The sequence below is a fragment of the Musa acuminata genome, unplaced genomic scaffold, assembly GCF_036884655.1.
Source record: "Musa acuminata AAA Group cultivar baxijiao unplaced genomic scaffold, Cavendish_Baxijiao_AAA HiC_scaffold_940, whole genome shotgun sequence".
In the NCBI taxonomy this organism is placed as follows: domain Eukaryota; kingdom Viridiplantae; phylum Streptophyta; class Magnoliopsida; order Zingiberales; family Musaceae; genus Musa; species Musa acuminata.
The window spans coordinates 10,001-32,930 of record NW_027021160.1 but is presented as its reverse complement, the minus strand read 5'-3'; the positions used below and the strand labels follow the sequence as shown (position 1 = coordinate 32,930).

Sequence of the window (22,930 nt, the reverse complement as noted above, 5' to 3'; positions counted from 1 at the left end):
TGTTTTTATATCTCGCATTGAAAATCCTCCTTCTATTATGGATTGTAATACATATATGGTCAGATGCTGTAGTTCAAGATCATTTGTATTTTTTTACACGGAATTCCTAACTAAACAGGATTCCTAACTAAAATAGATATGTACAATGAAGCAATAGATTTTTTTCTTTTTTTGTAAAAGAAAAAAAATCTAATCCCTTGTTCCTGAGCATTACTGATAAATATTAACTTTTTTATACGTTAGGTTTCAGATGTATATAATTCTTTTATTATATGAAACCAAAAAGAAGAAATGACAAGAAAATTGTATATAGATGGAGGAGAAAATGACGATATGGAAAACAAGACAGGGATTTTGTACAATGAAACTGTACAACAATTTTGAAAAGGGATGTAGCGCAGCTTGGTAGCGCGTTTGTTTTGGGTACAAAATGTCACGGGTTCAAATCCTGTCATCCCTACCTATTACTTCTCCCATGGGCAGTAACGAGGGATTCATTGAGATCGATTAAAATTGGACATAATCTTCCGGTCTTGCATACTATATGTATGCAAGACGTATTGGGGGTAGAAAAATTACTTTTCTTTACAGTACAGTCGTATCTCCTGTCATAAGGATAAGAAAGCGCTCTTAGTTCAGTTCGGTAGAACGCGGGTCTCCAAAACCCGATGTCGTAGGTTCAAATCCTACAGAGCGTGATTCGGTTTATTTGATGTCGAATCACAATAAAATAATTAATAATTTAACAAAACAAAAAGTTGAATTGTAACTTGAATTTGACCTCCTTCCTGCAGGAGGTCAATCAAAAAAAGAAAGAAATATTACTCAATCAAAGGTCCAACTGATCACCACGTCTATATTGTAAATATGCGGTTACGAATAATCCTGCTAAAGTAATAGGAATTAGACCTAAGACGATTCCAAATAGAAAAACTTCAATCATTTCGGTTTGTTTAAGGGGATAAAAAGAAAGGTAAGATCTATCCCTAAATATTAATCTGAATTATCCGTGAATCTCAATGACCAAGAATTGGCAATTGATGTGAGAAAGAACCATAGAATACCCGGAATCTCAGAGAAATATTCGTTTTTATCAATTTTTCATTCAATTCATTTCAAATAAGTCGTATCTTGTTCAAACCAATGAATAGAGCTGAGGTTATAGTTAAAGCAGCCAGTAGAAAACCGAAATAACTAGTTATAGTAAGCATGAAAGAGCTAAATTAGATATGTTCTTTTGCTACATATGTTGATAAAACACTTACCTAAGTTTCAATTTTTACAAAATACGACGGCAAGAAAAAATCAATTGACAGAATTAGTTTAGTTCCAATTGAAAATTCTGGATTCATCAGTCATTATAGATAAGACTAACTAAGAGTGACATAGGTAGAAAAATTCGATTCATCTGCTGTGACATTGACCGATCCTATGATTCGGAATCAACAGATTCATTGTGGAATTTGTGAGTTGAATAAAGTATTTGTGAGTTGAATAAAGTAATAGTAAAAGTAAGTAAAATATAAAGTATAAGTAAAAGTAATAGTAATTAAGAACTGTGCCGTGTAACTTCATTCAAAACTTAAATTACTTATGGACTTATACTTAAATATTAAATAAAATATTAAATAAAATATAAGTAATTTAAGTAATTTTGGAATAAAAGAATTGGATTTGAAAATTCCATTTTAATCATTTCCTTTCTATTTCAATAGGATCTAATCCTTTTTGGAACGAACGGCCTGATACTATTTACCTTTTATTTATTTTAACTCATTGGACTCAGTACAGTAATAGGTTGCTTAATTGCCCATAACATAATATTTCGAATGAAAAGAAAAAGGTGTCCCACGATCTATCGAAAAAAATAAAACCTTTACTCTATTTTTCATTTTTATATTTTTATTCTTTTTTTTCAGGTCCAACTCGATTCAAAGACGAACAACTTCCATTATCCTTTTAGATTCTATATTCTGTCTTTCCATATCATGGAGTTCCATACTTCTAGTTTGGTCAAGAAAGAACCTTTGTTTTGGATCTAATACAATAACGGTTGCATCACGAATATGGATTGTTCCAACTGGGTTCTGTTTCTTTCATGTTCTGTTTCTTTCACTAATATAGTTATACTATTGTATTTTGTATTACAGTATATTTATTGTATTATACGACCAACCAATTACTTGAAATAAAAAGATTTGAACAAAAAAACTTTTAACCAAAAAATGGGTTTATTATAGATTTCGCATACATATAATTGAATTGTGTGAATATTATAATATGCTTCATAAATTATTAGAAACCATCGATTCACGCTTTTCCAAGATCTTTACTTTCTATTATGAATCCAATAATGGAAATCTTATAAGGAATTTGAGTAATTTTCTATTGATCTATTGAATAACATAGAGTTATGCATAGACAAGGAACAAAAAAAGAAGAAAAGAATTATGTAGCATTTCGGTACCGATCGAGACTGCGTTGCTGTGCCAGAGGAAGGATAGCTATACTGATTCGGTATACTTGAAATAAACCTTTGGTACAAAATTGACGATCTCACAAAGATGCAATATCAGTAGTTTTCCATTTACTGATCCCATCTTTCAAGGAATCGATTCCCTTTTTTGAATGTACAAAAATTTGTGGAGCTCAGAATGTCTGGAAGCACGGGAGAACGTTCTTTTGCTGATATTATTACCAGTATTCGATACTGGGTCATTCATAGCATTACTATACCTTCCCTATTCATTGCGGGTTGGTTATTCGTCAGTACGGGTTTAGCTTACGACGTGTTTGGAAGTCCTCGGCCAAACGAGTATTTCACAGAGAGCCGACAAGGTATTCCATTGATAACCGGCCGTTTTGATTCTTTGGAACAACTTGATGAATTTAGTAAATCCTTTTAGGAGGCCCCCAATGACCATAGATCGAACCTATCCAATTTTTACAGTGCGATGGTTGGCTGTTCACGGACTAGCTGTACCTACCGTTTCTTTTTTGGGGTCAATATCAGCAATGCAGTTCATCCAACGATAAACCTAATTTGAATTATAGAGCTATGACACAATCAAACCCGAATGAACAAAATGTTGAATTGAATCGTACCAGTCTATACTGGGGTTTATTACTCATTTTTGTACTTGCTGTTTTATTTTCCAATTATTTCTTCAATTGAAAGAAAGAAAGAGAATAGTAGGAATTCTCTTATCCCATTCGGAAAGATACCATCCTCATAATTATCCATGACTGTTTTTGTCTCTAGCACGACCATTTGAGAAAATGTGGAGGAAAGTAGGGGAAATGGCCGATACTACTGGAAGGATTCCTCTTTGGCTGGTTGGTACTGTAACTGGTATTCCTGTGATCGGTTTAATAGGTGTTTTCTTTTACGGTTCATATTCTGGGTTGGGTTCATCTCTCTAGTAATCGGATAAACCGGATTGTAGACATGAAAGAGTAAGAAAAGAACTCAACGGGACCTTACCCTCCTTTGTCTAATTAGAGCGATAAGGTCCCGTTGAGTTCTTTTCTTACTCTTATAGGAAGATTATGATCTATTCCATAACATACAAATTGGCCAGTCAACATAATCAAAATATTATATTCGTAGAAATGAAATGACAAAACGGATCCTTTGCTCTGATGTTTCAAACCACTCTATTCTTTTGTTTCTTAATAATGTTTTTGAAGAATTGAATCTATTGATTGATTCATAGTCTCTGTTCTTCCTTTCCTCCATAATATTAACTCTTATGAAGAAACAAGAAAAGAGTAATCAATGGATTTTCTGAATAATACAATATTATATAGATTTCTACGCATGAGACATCCTGCAAATAATTTCTATACTAAACTACTAATAGAACTTACTCTATAGAACTTACTCTATAAAACTCTATAATATAATTTGTTTGAATAATTTCTCTTGAATAATTTCTCTAAGTTAAAAGTTTAAGTTAATTGAAGAAGTTCTATTTGCTCAATCAATTATTCCCCTAATCCTTTCTCTCTTTTTGTTTGTCCACAACTTCCTATGAATCTAACCAAAAGAGTTCTGGTGGACCCGGAAAAGAAGGAATGGTAATCTTTGACGAACAGGAGAAAAAATCATTATTATTTCGATATAAGACGACACAAGAAAAAGGATTTTCCGCCCTTTTCTTGTGTCGAATAGAAGACTCGTAAGACTAGTAATCCCTCCTAAAAGGATTTCTTTCTTTCATTTTTCCCATCCTTGCTCTGTATTCTCTTTCTTTGTATGTCTATTGTCTATTACTAAGAATAGGATACAAGTAATGAATTCCAGACATCCCGCAAAACGAAAAAAAAGTATAAACAAAGCAACCAAAAAGGTTTACAGATTTTTTGATCATACATAATTGTATGGATCAAAAAAAATTCGGCGCTTTTTACCAACTTGATGTTAAGGAATCTCTGCACCTAGAAATTCATTTCGTACAATTGAACCTTTTCAAACTGTTTCTTTTTAAGAACCAAAAAAACTTGTGCCAAAATAACAGATGCCAAGAAGAACAAAAGACCTTGGACCCGTAATGGGTCTTGAAGCACTATTTCTGCATCTCCCTGACCAAAGCCTCCCACATTGGGATTGCTTGTTAATGGTTGATCAAGCTTGATGGATTCACCCTCTGAAACAAGAAGTTCTGGTCCTGGAGGTATAATATCAACCACTTGATGTCCATCCGATGCATCAACTATGGTTATTTCATATCCCCCTTTTTCTTTACGTACTATTCTGCTTACTATACCTGCTGATGTAGCATTATAGACTGTATTGTTACTTTTGCTACCATCAGGATAAATCTGACCCCTTCCTCTGTTCCCACCTACGTATATGGGATATTTTAAGAAGTGAACGTCTTTCTTCGTAGCAGGGTCGGGGGAAAGAATGGGAAAGACGATTTCACTATATTTCTGACCGGGAACAGGACCTATCACAATAATATTTCTTTTGTTGGGACGATAACTCTGAAAAGACAGATTTCCTATCTTTTCTTTCAACTCAGGAGAAATACGATCAAGGGGGGCTAATTCGAATCCGTCGGGTAAAATGAGAACAGCCCCCACATTCAAAGTCCCCTTTTTACCATTAGCAAGAACTTGTTTCAGTTGCTTATCATAAGGGATTCGAACAACTGCTTCAAATACAGTATCAGGAAGCACAGCTTGCGGAACTTCAATATCCACGGGTTTATTAGCTAAATGGCAATTGGCACATACAATTCGTCCCGTTGCTTCTCGCGGGTTTTCATAACCCTGCTGCGCAAAAATGGGATATGCATTTGAAATAGATGCCCGAGTTATTACATATATCATGATCGATACAGAAATGGATCGAGTCATCTCTTCCTTTACCCAAGAAAAAGTATTTTTATTTTGCATGTCCAATCATTGATCCCCGAATTTCTACAATAAATTAGATAGGTAGCTAGTATAGTTCCCTATACACGAGTCTGTCATTGTACTGGAATAATTGTACTGGAATATAGGACGAATACCTTGAACAGATAAAAGTATAAAGAATTAAGTCAAATTGAAAATACTTTCTTTATACACGAAGAAAGATTCTGATTTGATTGATATAATAAGATCAAATGAGTTCTTTATTCATTCATTGAATGATAAATTACTACAAGCGAAGGAGATACACGATTTAAAAAAAGGAAGATCCAATATTTCACAATTGTATCTAGAATAACTGGAAAAGTGGAAACAAGACCAGATATAATTTGATCGTTATGATCCAATCCAAAATCGTTGTAGACCGAACCAATCATTAGTTCCCAACCATGGGTCGAGTGAAATCCGATCCATAAATCAGTAACTAAAAGAATAGAAAAAGCTTTTATTGTGTCACTTAAGTTATAGAGGAATTCCTGAACCCAAGAATTAAGAATGACGAGTTCTTCATTACTCAGAATAAAATAACCACTTAGAATAGCGAAACAGATTATATTTGTCGAGAAATGCAAAATGATATGGAGATCATATTCATTGTGTGCTTTGACTAATTGTATTGTTTCCTTGTGTATTTCTATATGAAGTTTTTGTATATGCGTTTCCGGGTACTCCTTTATCATTTCGTCCAATAGGAATAGTTCTTCTAATTCTATGAATCTTTCCAGAACGTTTTTCTCTTGAATATGATTCAAAAAATTTTCGGATTGCCTGGTATTCCACCAATTAGTAACCCAAGGTTCCAGACATTTATTAAATGAGAAAGAGACCCACCAGGGCAAAAATACTATAGATGCGAGATATGGGAGGGAGGCCGATGCTTTCTTTTTTTTCATTTTTTTTTTTCTGTGAATTGAATTGTTAATGAACCTGCTTCATTCGTTGACTCTATCTGATCTGATATTTCTTTGAAGCACGAGTTGTATAACAAGGTATTGACCTATGGGTCTATTCCTTTCCTATTATTGTGTAATAATTTTATTTTTTTTTTGATTTAGAAGGAATATAGACATAGAATAAGAGTTCTTTTCGGATGAAAATGAGAAAAAAAGAAATAAATATTATTCCAGATATCTCAATTGGGCAAATTTGAACCAATTTTATTTTCATTTGTTCCTTTCGATGAATACTCGAAAACCCACTTGAAGTAACGAATCGAGTTTCGAGACGAAAAAACTCCCCCTGGATCAATTAATTCTTTCGAAATGTTTCACCGTCTAACCAGAAAAGGGTATCAATTCCAAATCTTGGGCCTAAAAAGATGAATTCTGTATTACGAAATACATGTTCGGATAGGTTTGATGAATTTATATCTATACTTATTAGATTAGATTCGTTAGTTAGATTAGACCTTTTTCTAGTATAAAAGAATGAAGAAACTTCAGTTGTATTAAAAGAGGAATTAGCAAGTTCCTTCCCCCATCTTGAGAAAATATTTATTCTTCATTTTATTCTTCACTTCAGTTCGTTTCAAAATACTTCAATTGGTACGCGCAAGAAATAGGCCAATTCGGCAGCTTTTTGTTCAATTTCTCGTGGAGTAAAATTCTCATCAGTACGAGTCAAGGGAATGGCTCCTTGGCCTCTGATTTCCATATAAAGGACACGACGAGTATAAAGACCCTCTTTAACCTCTATTCTGATTGATTGGATATCTCTCATAAAGAAGCGAAGGAAGATGCGACGATTTATTCCAGGAAATCCCCAGCGAAAAATACACACTATTCCTTCTTTTCTATCGAATCGGTCATAACCGCTACCTACATTCCACGAAATTGTGCACCACAAATACGAGCTAATGAATAGACCCGCGATCCCGTAGAAAGACATCACGATCCCTTGTGGAAAAAAAATGATTTGCTGAGATGTAAATACGGGTATCAAATTCCTACCAAGATAACTGGAAGTTCCAACCACTAAGAATCCTAGTGAACCTAAAAAAAGGATACAGGCCCAGCAAAAATTACTCGTTTTTCGAGACCCCGTTATAAGTTCTATCCATATATGTTCTGATCGCCAATTCATACTATACTAGATCCAGTGCATTCGATTGGAATTGAGCGAATAACCCAAATAAATTTGACTTTACCTTTCTTGATCCCGAAGTAACTTTCATCAACTAGCACTATTCTGATGTGAAACATTAGGAGAGTAATTGGTTAGATACATTGACTTTCTATTTAAAATATTCACTAATCCATTTTGAACCAGCTATATTCACATATACATGCATTTATGCAGATATCATATATCCGCATAACGATTCTTTCATTTGTGTGTTCGGAAAGAGCCACATATCATACCATATTACACGAGATAAATATCTGTATTATCATCCAGTGTTGAAATAAATTGATAAGATTCGGTCCCATTGGGTCTAGACAATCTTATTTTTTTGGACATGAAGAAATAAGGAAACCATTGCAATTGCCGGAAATACTAGGCCCACTAAAGGCACAAAAATAGAGGGTAAGTTGGGATCTGTCATAGAATAGGTGCCTCAATTTAATATTTCTATCTGTTTTAATATTTCTATCTATTAGAAAGATATCTTCTTATGATATATCTATTACTTATGATATATCTATTATAAGTAATATCAAGCCATTATTATATTATATCAAGCCATTATTATATTATAAATATATTATAAAAAATTATAATAAATATTATTTATTTATAATATTTATTTATAAGTAATAAGTAATATCAACTATAATTCTATATGATTAGATAGAAAATGACTAGATAGAAACTATATATTCTATATTCTAAAACTATATATTCTATATTCTAAAATATAATAAATAAAATATAATAAAATATAAAATAAAAATTATCCGAAACCTCTGTCTCTTATTACAAGGAGAACTTATGTCACCAAAGAAAACACCTGATTACGACGAATTAAATACTTGTTCGCTACAAATAAAATAACTGAATCTAGTGCTATACTTTACATTTTTGAACTTGGATTCAAGGGAAAGAAACCGTGGAGCTGAAATAACTCACCCAGAACACCTTTTAAAAGATTACGTGGTACTATTGGGTCGAATAAACCTTTATGGAATAAATACTCAGACACTTGTGAACCTTCAGGTATTACCTTTTTTAATGTTTGTTCAATTACTCTTTTACCCGCAAATGCAATGTAGGCGTTAGGTTCAGCAATAATGATATCCCCCAACATACCAAAACTGGCTGTTACTCCACCAGTTGTAGGAGATGTAAGAATTGATACATAGAATAACTTTTTATCTGATTGATAATTAGATGAAGCAGAAGATATTTTAGCCATTTGCATCAAGCTCAAACTTCCTTCTTGCATGCGTGCTCCTCCAGAAGCACACACAATAATGACAGGTAGAGATCGATTAGTAGCATACTCGATCAAACGAGTAATTTTCTCGCCTACTACGGATCCCATACTACCTCCCATAAACTGAAAATCCATAACGCCAATTGCTACGGGAATACCATTTATTTGACCTATGCCTGTTTGAATAGCATCAGCTAAACCTGTCCTTCTTTGATAAGAATCGATACGATCTCCATAAGGTTCCTCTTTTGAACGAAAATCAATGGGGTCTATAGATATCATATCTTTATCCAGAGGATCCCAAGTTCCGGGATCAATCGAAAGTTCAATTCTATCTGAACTACTCATTTTCAAATGATATCCACACTGTTCACAAATATTCATTTTTGACTTAAAAAATTTTTTATAATTTAATCCATAACAATTTTCGCATTGAACCCATAAATGTTTGTATTTTTGATTTATATTGAAATCATTGGATTCTACTTCTTCATGGAAGTCGGATTCTACTTCTTCATGGAATTCTACTTCTTCATGGAATTCTACTTCTTCATTGAAATCGGATTCCACTTCTTCATTGAAATCGGATTCCACTTCTTCATTGAAATCGGATTCCACTTCTTCATTGAAATCGGATTCCACTTCTTCATTGAAATCAGATTCTACTTCTTCATTGAAATCATTGGATTCTACTTCTTCGTGGAATTCTACTTCTTCATGGAAATCGGATTCTACTTCTTCATGGAAGTCGGATTCTACTTCTTCGTGGAATTCTACTTCTTCATGGAAATCGGATTCCACCTCTTCATGGAAATCATTGAAATTTTTTCTAGTTCTTTTACTAGACCTACCGCTCTCACTACTATTTCTATTTTCAGTACAAATGAAGTTATAAAAGTAACTGTCACTGTAATTGTTGGTACTACCCGAAATAGAACTATTAATACTGACTTCAAAACGAAGATAACTATCAATGCAACTATTAATGTGATTATTCCAACCAGATTGAGTATCATACATGTAATGATAATAGTAGTGATTCTTTTTCTTAGACCCCCTACTCAAATAACTAGAAAGTTTTTTTTCTAGTTCACTCAGAAAAGAACTATCATTGTCAACCTCAAAAATCTGATTTTCAATATCAAAATATACAGAGTAACTGTCACCATTACTATCCCTAACTAAAAAAGTGTCATCAGAGATCAAACTCCAAATATCCTTGATTTCAAATAAAGAATCAACATTAGTGAAACTATAATTACCACTATGATTCCAACTAGGAATCTTTTTCTTCGTATCGTTCTTCGTATCGTTTAGAATAGGTTGTTCACTTCTACTGGTATGTCCAATACCATCAAGACTATCCATTGATTTACTTAGCCCACACCTAGATTTACTTAGCCCACACCTATGTTCTAACTTCTCGTTAGACAACATCGAACGGAACCACCATTTTCCCATAGAGTCTTTCTACCCCCTATTTGATGAAATACAATACATTCGATGGATAATCATTTTACTTTCACTATTTGATTTCTTATCAGAATTAAGCATACGAATCTAATCCTAATCATTAGGATTGTTAATTAATAACGAGTAAGTATTGAAAGAACGAGTAAGTATTGAAAGAAATGATTCTCCTTTGTGGGAAGCCGAGGTATCACTTCAATATATATTGATAGAATCTTTTTATAAATTTTAAAATAGAAAGACACAGCTTTCTTCCATGTGATGTACAAATTCTCATCGAAAATAGAGATAGTTGTTTATTTCTATAAATAAAGAATAAAGAATTTGTTCTCGTATAATCAAATAATTAAGTTTCTATTTTAACATGGAACGAAAAAGACAATATATAGGATGGGTAAAGGAGCCTTTCCCTTGGCTTGATCTATGGCCTGAAACTAGGAGATATAAAAAAGTCCACCAATCCCAAGGATCCATAATTAATCCAATCCTATGGATCCAACAACAAACAATAGAAGTATTGAGTTGTTTAGTCTTCGATCTTATCTTGTATATATATAGGTAAGATCTGTACATCTGTACATATAAAAGATATATGCAAATACATAGTATAGAATGCTCATTCTTTTTTTTTTTATTCGGCAATCGGCCCAATCTTTTTTTTAGGAAAAGATTGGGCCGACTTTAATTGCAATCAATTAGGAGAACAAACAGGAATTACTGAATTATGCACACTTACTTTTTCTCTTTATCTAGCTTATCTACTGGTTCGAATTCGAATTTGATCTCTTTCCATACTTCACAAGCAGCGGCTAGTTCAGGGCTCCATTTGCTAGCTTCACGGATAATTTCATTACCTTCACGAGCAAGATCACGTCCCTCATTACGAGCTTGTACACACGCCTCTAAAGCCACCCTATTAGCTACTGCACCAGGTGCATTTCCCCAAGGGTGTCCTAAAGTTCCTCCGCCAAACTGTAGTACGGAATCATCCCCAAAGATTTCGGTCAGAGCAGGCATATGCCAAACATGAATACCCCCTGAAGCCACGGGCAGAACACCTGGCATAGAGACCCAATCTTGAGTGAAGAAAATACCGCGACTTCGGTCTTTTTCGATATAATCATCACGTAATAAATCAACGAAACCTAAAGTCATCTCACGTTCCCCTTCCAGTTTACCTACTACTGTACCGGCGTGAATATGATCTCCACCAGACATACGTAATGCTTTAGCTAGTACACGGAAATGCATACCATGATTTTTCTGTCTATCAATAACTGCATGCATTGCGCGATGGATGTGAAGAAGTAGGCCGTTGTCACGGCAATAATGAGCCAAGCTAGTATTTGCAGTGAATCCACCAGTTAAGTAGTCATGCATTACGATAGGAACTCCTAATTCTCTGGCACATATGGCCCTTTTCATCATTTCTTCACATGTACCCGCAGTAGCATTCAAGTAATGTCCTTTGATTTCACCTGTTTCGGCCTGCGCTTTAAAAAGTGCTTCGGTGCAAAATAAGAAACGATCTCTCCAACGCATAAATGGTTGTGAGTTTACGTTTTCATCATCTTTGGTAAAATCAAGTCCACCACGTAGACATTCATAAACCGCTCTACCGTAGTTTTTTGCAGATAATCCCAATTTTGGTTTAATAGTGCATCCCAATAGGGGACGACCATACTTGTTCAACTTATCTCTTTCAACCTGAATGCCGTGAGGCGGGCCTTGGAAAGTTTTGGAATAAGAAGTGGGAATTCGCAGATCCTCCAGACGTAGAGCTCGTAAGGCTTTGAAACCAAATACATTACCCACAATGGAAGTAAACATGTTAGTAACAGAACCTTCTTCAAAAAGGTCTAAAGGATAAGCTACATAAGCAATATATTGATTTTCCTCCCCAACAACGGCCTCGATGTGGTAGCATCGCCCTTTGTAACGATCAAGACTGGTAAGTCCATCAGTCCACACAGTTGTCCATGTACCAGTAGAAGATTCGGCAGCTACCGCAGCCCCTGCTTCTTCGGGCGGAACTCCAGGTTGAGGAGTTACTCGGAATGCTGCCAAGATATCAGTATCTTTGACTTCGTAGTCAGGAGTATAATAATTCAATTTGTAATCTTTAACACCAGCTTTAAATCCAACACTTGCTTTAGTCTCTGTTTGTGGTGACATAAGTCCCTCCCTACAACTCATGAATTAAGAATTCTCACAACGACAAGGTCTACTCGATATAGATTATGCATGAATGAAACCTTTGACAAAAATAAAAATAAAAAAAAAGAAAAAAAATATTCAACTAATATTATCAACTAATTTCAATGTTATGTTAAAATGAAATGGTTCATTATTAGACCATGTATTTGATTCATCAAATACATCATTATTGTATACTCCAAATACATCATTATTGTATACTCTTTGATATATATGGCGCAACCCAAACCCAATGTTTGTTTTGCAAGTTTACAATAAAATCAAATGGATCTCCTTCTTATTTTGAATCCAAATACTAAGAAAAATTCACTCTTGACAGTGATATATGTTGTATATGTAAATCCTAGATGTGAAAATAGGCATAATTCATCCTAAAAGGGTATAAAGAATAGATAGGCGGAAATCCAATATCTATTCAAAAAAAAAAAAGAACAATGGCCAATTAGATCGAAATAATGAATCATAAATGGAGTTCGGGTTCGAATTCTATAGATAATAGAATCTAATACGGATGGTTTTTCTATAATGATAGAGAAATGAAAGAGACTTACTCGTGATTTCATGTACTTAATATTTCTTTTGAAAAAAAGAAGGATTGGCTGAACTTGAAAATTGACTCATTGAATGAGTAATTGAATGAGTAAACGATTGAATCGTATTCGGTTGGGTGGTACCAACTAAATCAAGTGCTAACTCCCATTTATTTCTTATTGAATTAACCGATCAACTTGCTATCGGACATTTATTTTCGACTTGGCATGGCACTATTCAAAAAAACTTTCGACATACTTTACTTTAATTATAATTATGAGAATCAATCCTACCCCTTCTAGTCCTGCGGTTTCCACACTTGAAGAACAAAACCTAGGGCGTATCGCTCAAATTATTGGCCCAGTACTGGATGTTGTTTTTCCTCCGGGCAAGATGCCTAATATTTATAACGCTTTGGTAGTTAAGGGTCGAGATACTATTGGTCAGCAAATTAATGTGACTTGTGAGGTACAACAATTATTAGGAAATAATCGAGTTAGAGCTGTAGCTATGAGTGCTACAGATGGACTGATGAGAGGAATGGAAGTGATTGACACGGGAGCTCCTCTAAGCGTTCCAGTCGGTGGAGCTACCCTCGGACGAATTTTCAACGTTCTTGGGGAGCCTGTTGATAATTTAGGTCCTGTAGATACTAGCACAACATCTCCTATTCATAGACCTGCACCTGCCTTTATACAGTTAGAGACGAAATTATCAATCTTTGAAACAGGAATTAAAGTAGTGGATCTTTTAGCTCCTTATCGCCGTGGAGGAAAAATCGGACTATTTGGAGGAGCTGGAGTAGGTAAAACAGTACTCATCATGGAATTGATCAACAACATTGCCAAAGCTCATGGAGGCGTATCTGTATTTGGCGGAGTAGGCGAACGTACTCGTGAAGGAAATGATCTTTACATGGAAATGAAAGAATCCGGAGTAATTAATGAAAAAAATATTGCAGAATCAAAAGTAGCTCTAGTCTACGGTCAAATGAATGAACCGCCGGGAGCTCGTATGAGAGTTGGTTTGACTGCCCTAACTATGGCGGAATATTTCCGGGATGTTAATGAACAAGACGTACTTCTATTCATCGACAATATCTTTCGTTTCGTCCAAGCAGGATCAGAAGTATCCGCCTTATTGGGGAGAATGCCTTCTGCAGTGGGTTATCAACCTACCCTTAGTACAGAAATGGGTTCTTTGCAAGAAAGAATTACTTCTACCAAAGAGGGATCTATAACTTCGATCCAAGCCGTTTATGTACCTGCGGACGATTTGACCGACCCTGCTCCTGCCACGACATTTGCACATTTAGATGCTACTACCGTATTATCGAGAGGATTAGCTGCCAAAGGTATTTATCCAGCAGTGGATCCTTTAGATTCAACGTCAACTATGTTACAACCTCGGATCGTTGGCGAGGAACATTATGAAACTGCGCAAAGAGTTAAGCAAACTTCACAACGTTACAAAGAACTTCAGGACATTATAGCTATTCTTGGGTTGGACGAATTATCCGAAGAAGATCGTTTAACTGTAGCAAGAGCACGAAAAATCGAGCGTTTCTTATCACAACCCTTCTTCGTGGCAGAAGTATTTACTGGTTCTCCAGGAAAATATGTTGGTCTTGCAGAAACAATTAGGGGGTTTCAACTGATCCTTTCCGGAGAATTAGACAGTCTTCCCGAGCAGGCCTTTTATTTAGTAGGTAACATCGATGAAGCTACCGCGAAAGCTATGAACTTAGAAGAGGAGAGCAAATTGAAGAAATGACCTTAAATCTTTGTGTACTGACTCCTAATCGAATTATTTGGGACTCAGAAGTGAAAGAAATAATTTTATCTACTAATAGTGGCCAAATTGGCGTATTACCAAACCACGCCCCTATTGCCACGGCTGTAGATATAGGTCTTTTGAGAATACGCCTCAACAACGACCAATGGTTAACGGTGGCTCTGATGGGTGGTTTCGCTAGAATAGGTAATAATGAAATCACCATTTTAGGAAATGATGCGGAAATAAGTACTGACATTGATCCGCAAGAAGCTCAACAAGCTCTTGAAATAGCTGAAGCTAACTTGAGTAGAGCTGAGGGTAAGAGACAAGCAATTGAAGCGAATCTAGCTCTCAGACGAGCTAGGACACGAGTAGAGGCTGTCAATGTTATTTCCTACTAGTCAAGTCAATACATCAAAATAATAAAGAGAAGTTTTTAAAAAGTTCTTTATTATACACCACATGTTGATTCTGCCAATTGAACACAATCAAGTCTAATCTGATAAAACAAAAAAAGAAGATGGGGTAGAAAAACTTATTAGATATCATTTCATCGACTCCGGTATCTAATAAGTTCTACCTACTATTGGATTTGAACCAATGACTCCCGCCGTATGAAAGCAATACTCTAACCACTGAGTTAAGTAGGTCATTTATCACCACAAAAAGAACCCATCACTTCGGGGATTATAGGTGGAATATTATTTCTAAGCAATACTAATCTGTTCTGTTAAGCGTAAATAAATCTGTTCTGTTAAGCGTAAATAAAATAAATAGATCAGAGAGCTATGATGTGGATTATGGAATATCCATCTTGACAAGAAATTATCTATATGTTAAGATGTCTATGACAAGGGCTATAGCTCAGTTGGTAGAGCACCTCGTTTACACGCGCGCCAATGCTTTTCAAAGGAGCCTATTATGCAATGAACATAATTGATCGTATTGAGAAATCGATGTCTTACTCCATAGGTTCGAGGGAACAAGAGAACAATAGCCTGACAAATATTTGGTTCGGTCCGATTCAGGCGCGAATTCAGTTGCCAAATCAAATAGAACCCGCCATTGATTTGATAGTTGATAAGGTAAATACCCAGCCCATTCAATGCTAGGCATAATGAGTATAAGGGCCTCAAAATAACCTCTTTTCGTCCTATGAACTTTAAGGTGTATGAAGTCTCATATTCGACTGTTGCAGCGGAGCGATAGAGATTCCATTTAACTTAGGTTGATCTAGGCCGAAGGCAGACCTAAGTCAAGATAACCCTTCTTTGAAACACTTTGGTATTGCTCCTAGATCAGAATACAAATAATAAATCAGAGCACATGGAACCATCTCATTATCTTCCTCTAAAGAAAAAATATGGTGGACTAACTGATCTTTACATCAGTTGATGAAAGAGCCCAATGCAACAAAATGCATGTTGGGTCTTTGAAACAGTTCGAATCATTTCGATAATAATCAGTTTGATCTGTTTTACCGAGAAGGTCTACGGTTCGAGTCCGTATAGCCCTAATCCTAATATATTATATTTTTGTTTAGTATATAGTTTAGTGTTTAGTAATAGTTTAGTATGGTTTTCATTTCTATGGGACCAACCAAGTCTAATCCTAAGTCACATGGGTCTAGGACCTATTCTTTTCTTGGTCTTGGGTCTTGTCTTGTATTTGGAGAATCCCCCTAACTAATCACTAATCGTTTTTTGGCAGAACAAGAGCAACCTTATTGATTGATTCAGAGATAATGGAGAGATAACGAATTGGGCCTAAATATATTAACGTTTCTTCTTCTATATTCTATGAGTTGAGTGGGTTTGTGGATTTGATTTGGTCCGTCGAATCATTCGATAATGTGTGATTCTTTCTATTTGAAAATGTTATGTAAATCATTTATGATTCCGTCGATTATACTACTCCACTCTTTGCTATGTTTCATTGTCTAGTATAGGTTTGCTGTAAAACCTTTTTCTTGTAGCGAAATCTAACCCATTGCTTGGTCTTACCATTATATTATTAAGCGTTATTGCCGTAACAAAACAAACAAGTATTTTGGTTCATTCCAAATCGTAATCTTTGTTTAGTATTAGAGATTGGTCCGAAATAGAATGAATCTTTCATTCTAACTCTAATGAAATAACTCGATTCTTCTTATTTATTTCTGAGGAGGTGGGATAGTACAGGTTCCAAGTTTCCAATTTTTTGTATAGAAAGATATAAGTTGTTATATGTCACCTCTCAATTCAACGGATTGAATCAATTAAGAAAAATAGAAATGAAATCTAGGACAAGAAAAAGATAAAAAATCATTCGATGCATTAGATTATGTATTCATATTCGTATCAAATCAATAGAAGCAATGATCCTATACCCAGATTTTAATGAAAAAGGAATACTTCGAATAATATAGAATATGCTAGAAATCCCTAGACATTTTACCCCATATGACTATTGAAAAATTTAAGTTTTAAAAAAAGGAAATGAAATTATTATTATTTCATTATGTTGATTATATATAATCAACATAGTATTCTAATGAATATAGTATTCATAGTATTTAATTATAGGATATTTACTTTACTATATTATAGGGTATTGATATTTATTATAGTTATAGGCATAGGAATAGTTATAGGCATAGGATATTTTAGTATTTTATTACCTTTTTCTAGAGGATAGAGAACCCAAGACAAAGTGAGAGAGTTTTGTTTGTGTAAGAGCATCCTATGTCTACACCATATCTAAATAGAATCGAAATCCAAAATGTAAGTGGGATTCCATTAGATGAATCTTTAAACAAAACATGCCCCACAGCAAACAAACTCTAAACTATGCAGTTTGATTTGATCAAAATCAATTCTTGTTTCGCCTAAGATAAGAAGTTATGGATGAATTGACAATTCCGATTCGAATCGAATAATTCAGCATATTCCACATTAATAGGAGTACATTTATGTTTCTGCTTCACGAATATGATATTTTCTGGGCATTTCTAATAATATCAAGCGTTATTCCTATCTTGGCATTTGTAATTTCCGGAGTTTTAGCCCCGGTTAGTGAAGGACCAGAGAAGCTCTCTAGTTATGAATCGGGTATAGAACCCATTGGGGATGCTTGGTTACAATTTCGAATCCGCTATTACATGTTTGCTCTAGTTTTTGTTGTTTTTGATGTTGAAACGGTCTTTCTTTATCCATGGGCAATGAGTTTCGATGTATTGGGTGTATCTGTATTTATCGAAGCTTTAATTTTTGTGCTTATCCCAATTGTTGGTTCAGTTTATGCATGGCGAAAAGGAGCATTGGAATGGTCTTAACTGAATATTCAGACAATCAAAATAAAAATGAAGGAAAAGATTACATTGAGACAGTTATGAATTTGATTGAGTTTCCCTTAGTTGACAAAACAATTACCAATTCAGTTATTTCAACTACATTGAATGATCTTTCGAATTGGTCAAGACTTTCCAGTTTATGGCCGCTTCTATACGGTACCAGTTGTTGTTTCATTGAATTTGCTTCATTAATAGGCTCGCGATTCGACTTTGATCGTTATGGATTGGTACCAAGATCGAGTCCTAGACAAGCAGACCTAATTTTAACAGCCGGCACAGTAACAATGAAAATGGCTCCTTCTTTAGTAAGATTATATGAGCAAATGCCTGAACCAAAATATGTCATTGCTATGGGAGCTTGTACTATTACAGGAGGGATGTTCAGTACTGATTCTTATAGTACTGTTCGTGGAGTCGATAAGCTAATTCCTGTCGATGTCTATTTGCCGGGCTGCCCACCTAAACCAGAGGCGGTTATAGATGCTATAACGAAACTTCGTAAGAAAATATCTCGAGAAATCTTTGAAGATAGAACTGTGTCTCAACAGGAAAATCGATGTTTTACTACCAATCACAAGTTTTGTGTTAGACGCAGTACTCATACTGGAAATTATGATCAAGAATTGCTCTATCAATCACCATCTACTTCAGAGATACCTTCTGAAACATTTTTCAAATCCAAAAGTTCAGTATCTCCCCATGAATTAGTGAATCAGACAAGGTAAGGTTCTTTTGTGCAGAATAAGAAAGAAAGGGTCAATCTTTAAAAATTTCATTGTAAATTGAAATACTCATACAAATACAAATGTGGGAGAGATCAAGAAGATGCAGCAGGATCGTTTATCTGATTGGTTAGTCAACCATGATTTAGTTCATAGATCTTTGGGCTTTGATTGCCGAGGAATAGAAACTTTACAAATAAAAACCGAGGATTGGGATTCCATTGCTGTCATTTCATATGTATATGGTTACAATTATTTACGCTCCCAGTGTGCCTATGATGTAGCACCAGGCGGATTTTTAGCCAGTGTGTATCATCTTACGAGAATACAGTATGGTATAGCTAAACCAGAAGAGGTATGCATAAAAGTATTTGCCCCAAGGAATAATCCTAGAATCCCGTCTGTTTTCTGGATTTGGAGAAGTGCTGATTTTCAAGAACGCGAATCTTATGATATGTTGGGAATCTCTTATGATAATCATCCACGCCTTAAACGTATTTTGATGCCGGAAAGTTGGATAGGTTGGCCCCTACGTAAGGACTATATTACCCCCAATTTCTATGAAATACAAGATGCTCATTAAATGATAAGAAATTAATGTTTACTTAATACGACTATGACACGATTCCAGATTTCTTTCAAGTGAAGGAATATTTTTACGTTCCGTTCTAGATGAAAGAAAGTAACCGGACTTTAATTCGTATTATGGATAACCTAAAAAAAACTTCATTTATATTCCAAAATTTGGAATAGATCATATCCATTTCGTATGAGCAGAAACAATGGGATGAATCAAAAGAGTTCTGCACTATGAACTTTGTACCGCGCACATAACTTACTTAGATGTAGATGGACCTCGGAAAGTAACGTAAGCAAGAGTGAAGAAATGGAATAAATGTCAAAAATATGAAATGAAGAAATGAAAAGGGATTGGATTTTATTTGTACTGTGTCTGAAGTGCATTCTGTCTATTGCTATCTTTTAACTCCTCTCGACTTTTAAGTTTTTTTTTACTTTTACTTATTTATTTTTATTTTGAATATAGATGAAGACTTAATATTCTTTTTGAATGAGAGAAAGCACAGTATGAAGAAACAAGAAAGAAAAAAGAGACGGGAGCATAATCTCACTTTGTTCTTTACCATAACCATCCATACATATATTTTTTACCAATCCCCCCAAGGGGAGGTATATATATATATACATCTAGATGAGTAAATATGTAACCAATCCCCCCAAGGGGAGGTATATATATATATATATATCTAGATGAGTAAATATGTAATAGATGAGTAAATATATGTAATAGATGAGTAAATATGTAACATCTAGATGAGTAAATACGTATCATGCTCTAGACTATTAACGCCCGATCTATCTCGATTAATTTGTATGAATATCTATCCGATACATTATTTACGTGTCAGGAACCAGATTTGAACTGGTGACACGAGGATTTTCAGTCCTCTGCTCTACCAACTGAGCTATCCCGACCATTTCCCGTGCATCATCCTAGTAGAGTACTTGTGTCTATGTTAATTAAAGGGACTAAAAAGTAGTAAAAAATTTGACAAGTAAGTGTAAGGATAATGATATGGACTGTGAATGATTCAATAATAGAGATTCTTTGCCCATATATGTTCATTTGTACAGGTTCTATCCAAATTGGGATAAGATCCAAGGATTTTAGTTCGGATCCGTTTGTGAAAGAGTAGAGTGAATGAGAAAGATAGTGAATTTTGTTTGAACTGAACCACTGATGAAAAAAAAGAAGAGGATAAATACTTAGGAAGTAAAATAGGCTTTTTATTGGGGATAGAGGGACTTGAACCCTCACGATTTAAAAAGTCGACGGATTTTCCTCTTACTATAAATTTCATTGTTGTCGGTATTGACATGTAGAATGGGACTCTCTCTTTATTCTCGTCCGATTAATCAGTTTTTCAAAAGATCTATCAAACTCTGGAATGAATGATTTCATAATTGAATATTCGATTCTTCCTTCAACTTCCATTGAAATGGATTCATAATAACTCTGAATTTTTCATATTATAATTATATATAATTATAATATAATAGATTCGGGTCATGATTAATCGTTTGATATGGCAGTATGTATACATACGTATTAGGTATATAGGACCATCTTTTCTGTAATTTTTATAGACGGATTCCTGCTACCAACAAAACGTAGTCAACTCCATTCGTTAGAACAGCTTCCATTGAGTCTCTGCACCTATCCTTTTAAATTCTAGTTTTATAAACCTTTGTTTTCTCAAAATAAGGATTTGGCTCAGGATTGCCCATTTTTAATTCCAGGGTTTCTCTGAATTTGGAAGTTACCACTTAGCAGGTTTCCATACTAAGGCTCAATCCAATCAAGTCCGTAGCGTCTACCGATTTCGCCATATCCCCTTTGATACCAAGACCTAGTTGGAATTCCAACTATCCTTTTCATTTATTTTGTTTGTTTGGACCCGTTGAATTCGTTAGATAATGATTTCTATATTGAAAAAGTGTATGCTGCTGTTTGATTTTTTTGGCTATCCCCCATCAGTTCATTTATATTGAATGAACCTTGTTTCAATCAGAAATGATTCTATCATTGATGTATCCGCAATTCAATATGGATAGATATATCCAACATATATATGTTTCTCCCTCCCTTTCATTTTTACAGTGCGATTTGGAATAGTGGAACGGTCGATATTCATTCTTCTTTTTTTTTGTCCTATCTCCTCCTTTTCCGAATCAAACCAGAGGAATGTCTCATTTTCATTTAGATTGTATCTTTATCCTTATCTTTTTTTTTATCTTAGGACCGATTCGCTATAGCTATAATTAACATAATATAAATATATAAAATATAAATATATAAATAAATACATTATGTTGTATATTATAGTTAGATATAGTTAGAATAGTCAGAAGAATAGTCAGAATTATTATTATAGTTAGTTATAGTATATAGTTTAGAAGTATACTATATAACTATATAGAACTATACTATACTATATAGTTATATAGTTATAGTATAGTTATATAGTTATAGTTCATAGTTAATATTAAACGAATAGCTAATAGATAAGATCAGCTAATAGCTAAAATCCGGTAGTTTCCTCAATTTCTATATACTATTTCTGTTATGTTATGTGAGCCCGCTTAGCTCAGAGGTTAGAGCATCGCATTTGTAATGCGATGGTCATCGGTTCGACTCCGATAGCCGGCTTTTTCTCTATCGATTTTTCCGTGATTGATAATCTCTCTCCTCCTTTTCCCATATGTTATGTCGTGGTAACTTGCAACCATGACCAAAAAATGTATTGGAACAATTAGATCTCTCTCTACCGAACAAATCATAAAACGGAGCTGCAACTTCCTATATATACAAAAAATCCGGATATTGATACAATTTATTTTATTCTACTTTGTAGTATTTCGGTAAATTTAGCTTTGCTTTGTTTATCCCTTAGTTCAGTCTTAATTTATAGTTCAGTTTTCATTTTTTTATTCTGAAAAAATGAAATTTCAATAAAATCCATAAAATTAAAAAGGAGTCTTTATGTCTCGTTACCGAGGACCTCGTTTCAAAAAAATACGCCGTCTGGGGGCTTTACCAGGACTAACTAGTAAAAGACCTAGATCCGGAAGTGATCTTAAAAACCAATTGCGTTCTGGGAAAAGATCGCAGTATCGTATTCGTCTAGAAGAAAAACAGAAATTGCGTTTTCATTATGGTCTGACAGAGCGACAATTACTTAGATATGTGCATATCGCTGGAAAAGCTAAAGGGTCAACAGGTCAGGTTTTACTACAATTACTTGAGATGCGTTTGGATAACATCCTTTTCCGATTGGGTATGGCTTCGACCATTCCTGGAGCCAGGCAATTAGTTAACCATAGACATATTTTAGTTAATGGTCGTATAGTGGATATACCAAGTTATCGTTGTAAACCCAGAGATATTATTACTACGAAGGATAAACAAAGATCGAAAGCTCTGATTCAAAATTATATTGCCTTATCCCCCCCCGAGGAATTGCCAAAACATTTGACTTTTGACTCATTCCAATATAAAGGAGTAGT

At 34.6% G+C, this 22,930-nt stretch overlaps 4 protein-coding genes and 4 non-coding genes across 8 annotated transcripts; 4 read left to right on the top strand and 4 right to left on the bottom strand.

Moving 5' to 3' along the window:
• Nucleotides 1–386: 386 nt before the first annotated feature.
• TRNAP-UGG (transfer RNA proline (anticodon UGG)) lies at nt 387–460 on the top strand. Its single transcript has one exon. It is a non-coding gene; the product is annotated as a tRNA-Pro (tRNA).
• Nucleotides 461–624: 164 nt separating this feature from the next.
• Nucleotides 625–698, top strand: TRNAW-CCA (transfer RNA tryptophan (anticodon CCA)). The gene has a single exon. It is a non-coding gene; the product is annotated as a tRNA-Trp (tRNA).
• Nucleotides 699–1,652: 954 nt separating this feature from the next.
• LOC135665111 (cytochrome f) lies at nt 1,653–5,835 on the bottom strand. The gene has a single exon (XM_065177130.1). It carries the CDS (start codon nt 5,401–5,403, stop codon nt 4,441–4,443), a length of 963 nt encoding a protein of 320 aa, XP_065033202.1. The 5' UTR covers nt 5,404–5,835; the 3' UTR covers nt 1,653–4,440.
• A 461-nt stretch (nt 5,836–6,296) lies between these two features.
• On the bottom strand, nt 6,297–10,327 carry LOC135665108 (acetyl-coenzyme A carboxylase carboxyl transferase subunit beta, chloroplastic-like). The gene has a single exon (XM_065177126.1). The coding sequence runs from the start codon at nt 10,256–10,258 to the stop codon at nt 8,435–8,437; it is 1,824 nt and encodes a 607-aa protein (XP_065033198.1). The 5' UTR covers nt 10,259–10,327; the 3' UTR covers nt 6,297–8,434.
• Nucleotides 10,328–10,920: 593 nt separating this feature from the next.
• On the bottom strand, nt 10,921–12,463 carry LOC135665110 (ribulose bisphosphate carboxylase large chain). Its single transcript, XM_065177129.1, has one exon. The coding sequence runs from the start codon at nt 12,461–12,463 to the stop codon at nt 11,000–11,002; it is 1,464 nt and encodes a 487-aa protein (XP_065033201.1). The 3' UTR covers nt 10,921–10,999.
• An 828-nt stretch (nt 12,464–13,291) lies between these two features.
• On the top strand, nt 13,292–16,307 carry LOC135665109 (ATP synthase subunit beta, chloroplastic). Its single transcript, XM_065177127.1, has one exon. It carries the CDS (start codon nt 13,292–13,294, stop codon nt 14,786–14,788), a length of 1,497 nt encoding a protein of 498 aa, XP_065033199.1. The 3' UTR covers nt 14,789–16,307.
• A 3,958-nt stretch (nt 16,308–20,265) lies between these two features.
• TRNAF-GAA (transfer RNA phenylalanine (anticodon GAA)) lies at nt 20,266–20,338 on the bottom strand. The gene has a single exon. It is a non-coding gene; the product is annotated as a tRNA-Phe (tRNA).
• A 1,662-nt stretch (nt 20,339–22,000) lies between these two features.
• Nucleotides 22,001–22,073, top strand: TRNAT-UGU (transfer RNA threonine (anticodon UGU)). The gene has a single exon. It is a non-coding gene; the product is annotated as a tRNA-Thr (tRNA).
• The last annotated feature ends 857 nt before the right edge of the window (nt 22,074–22,930 follow it).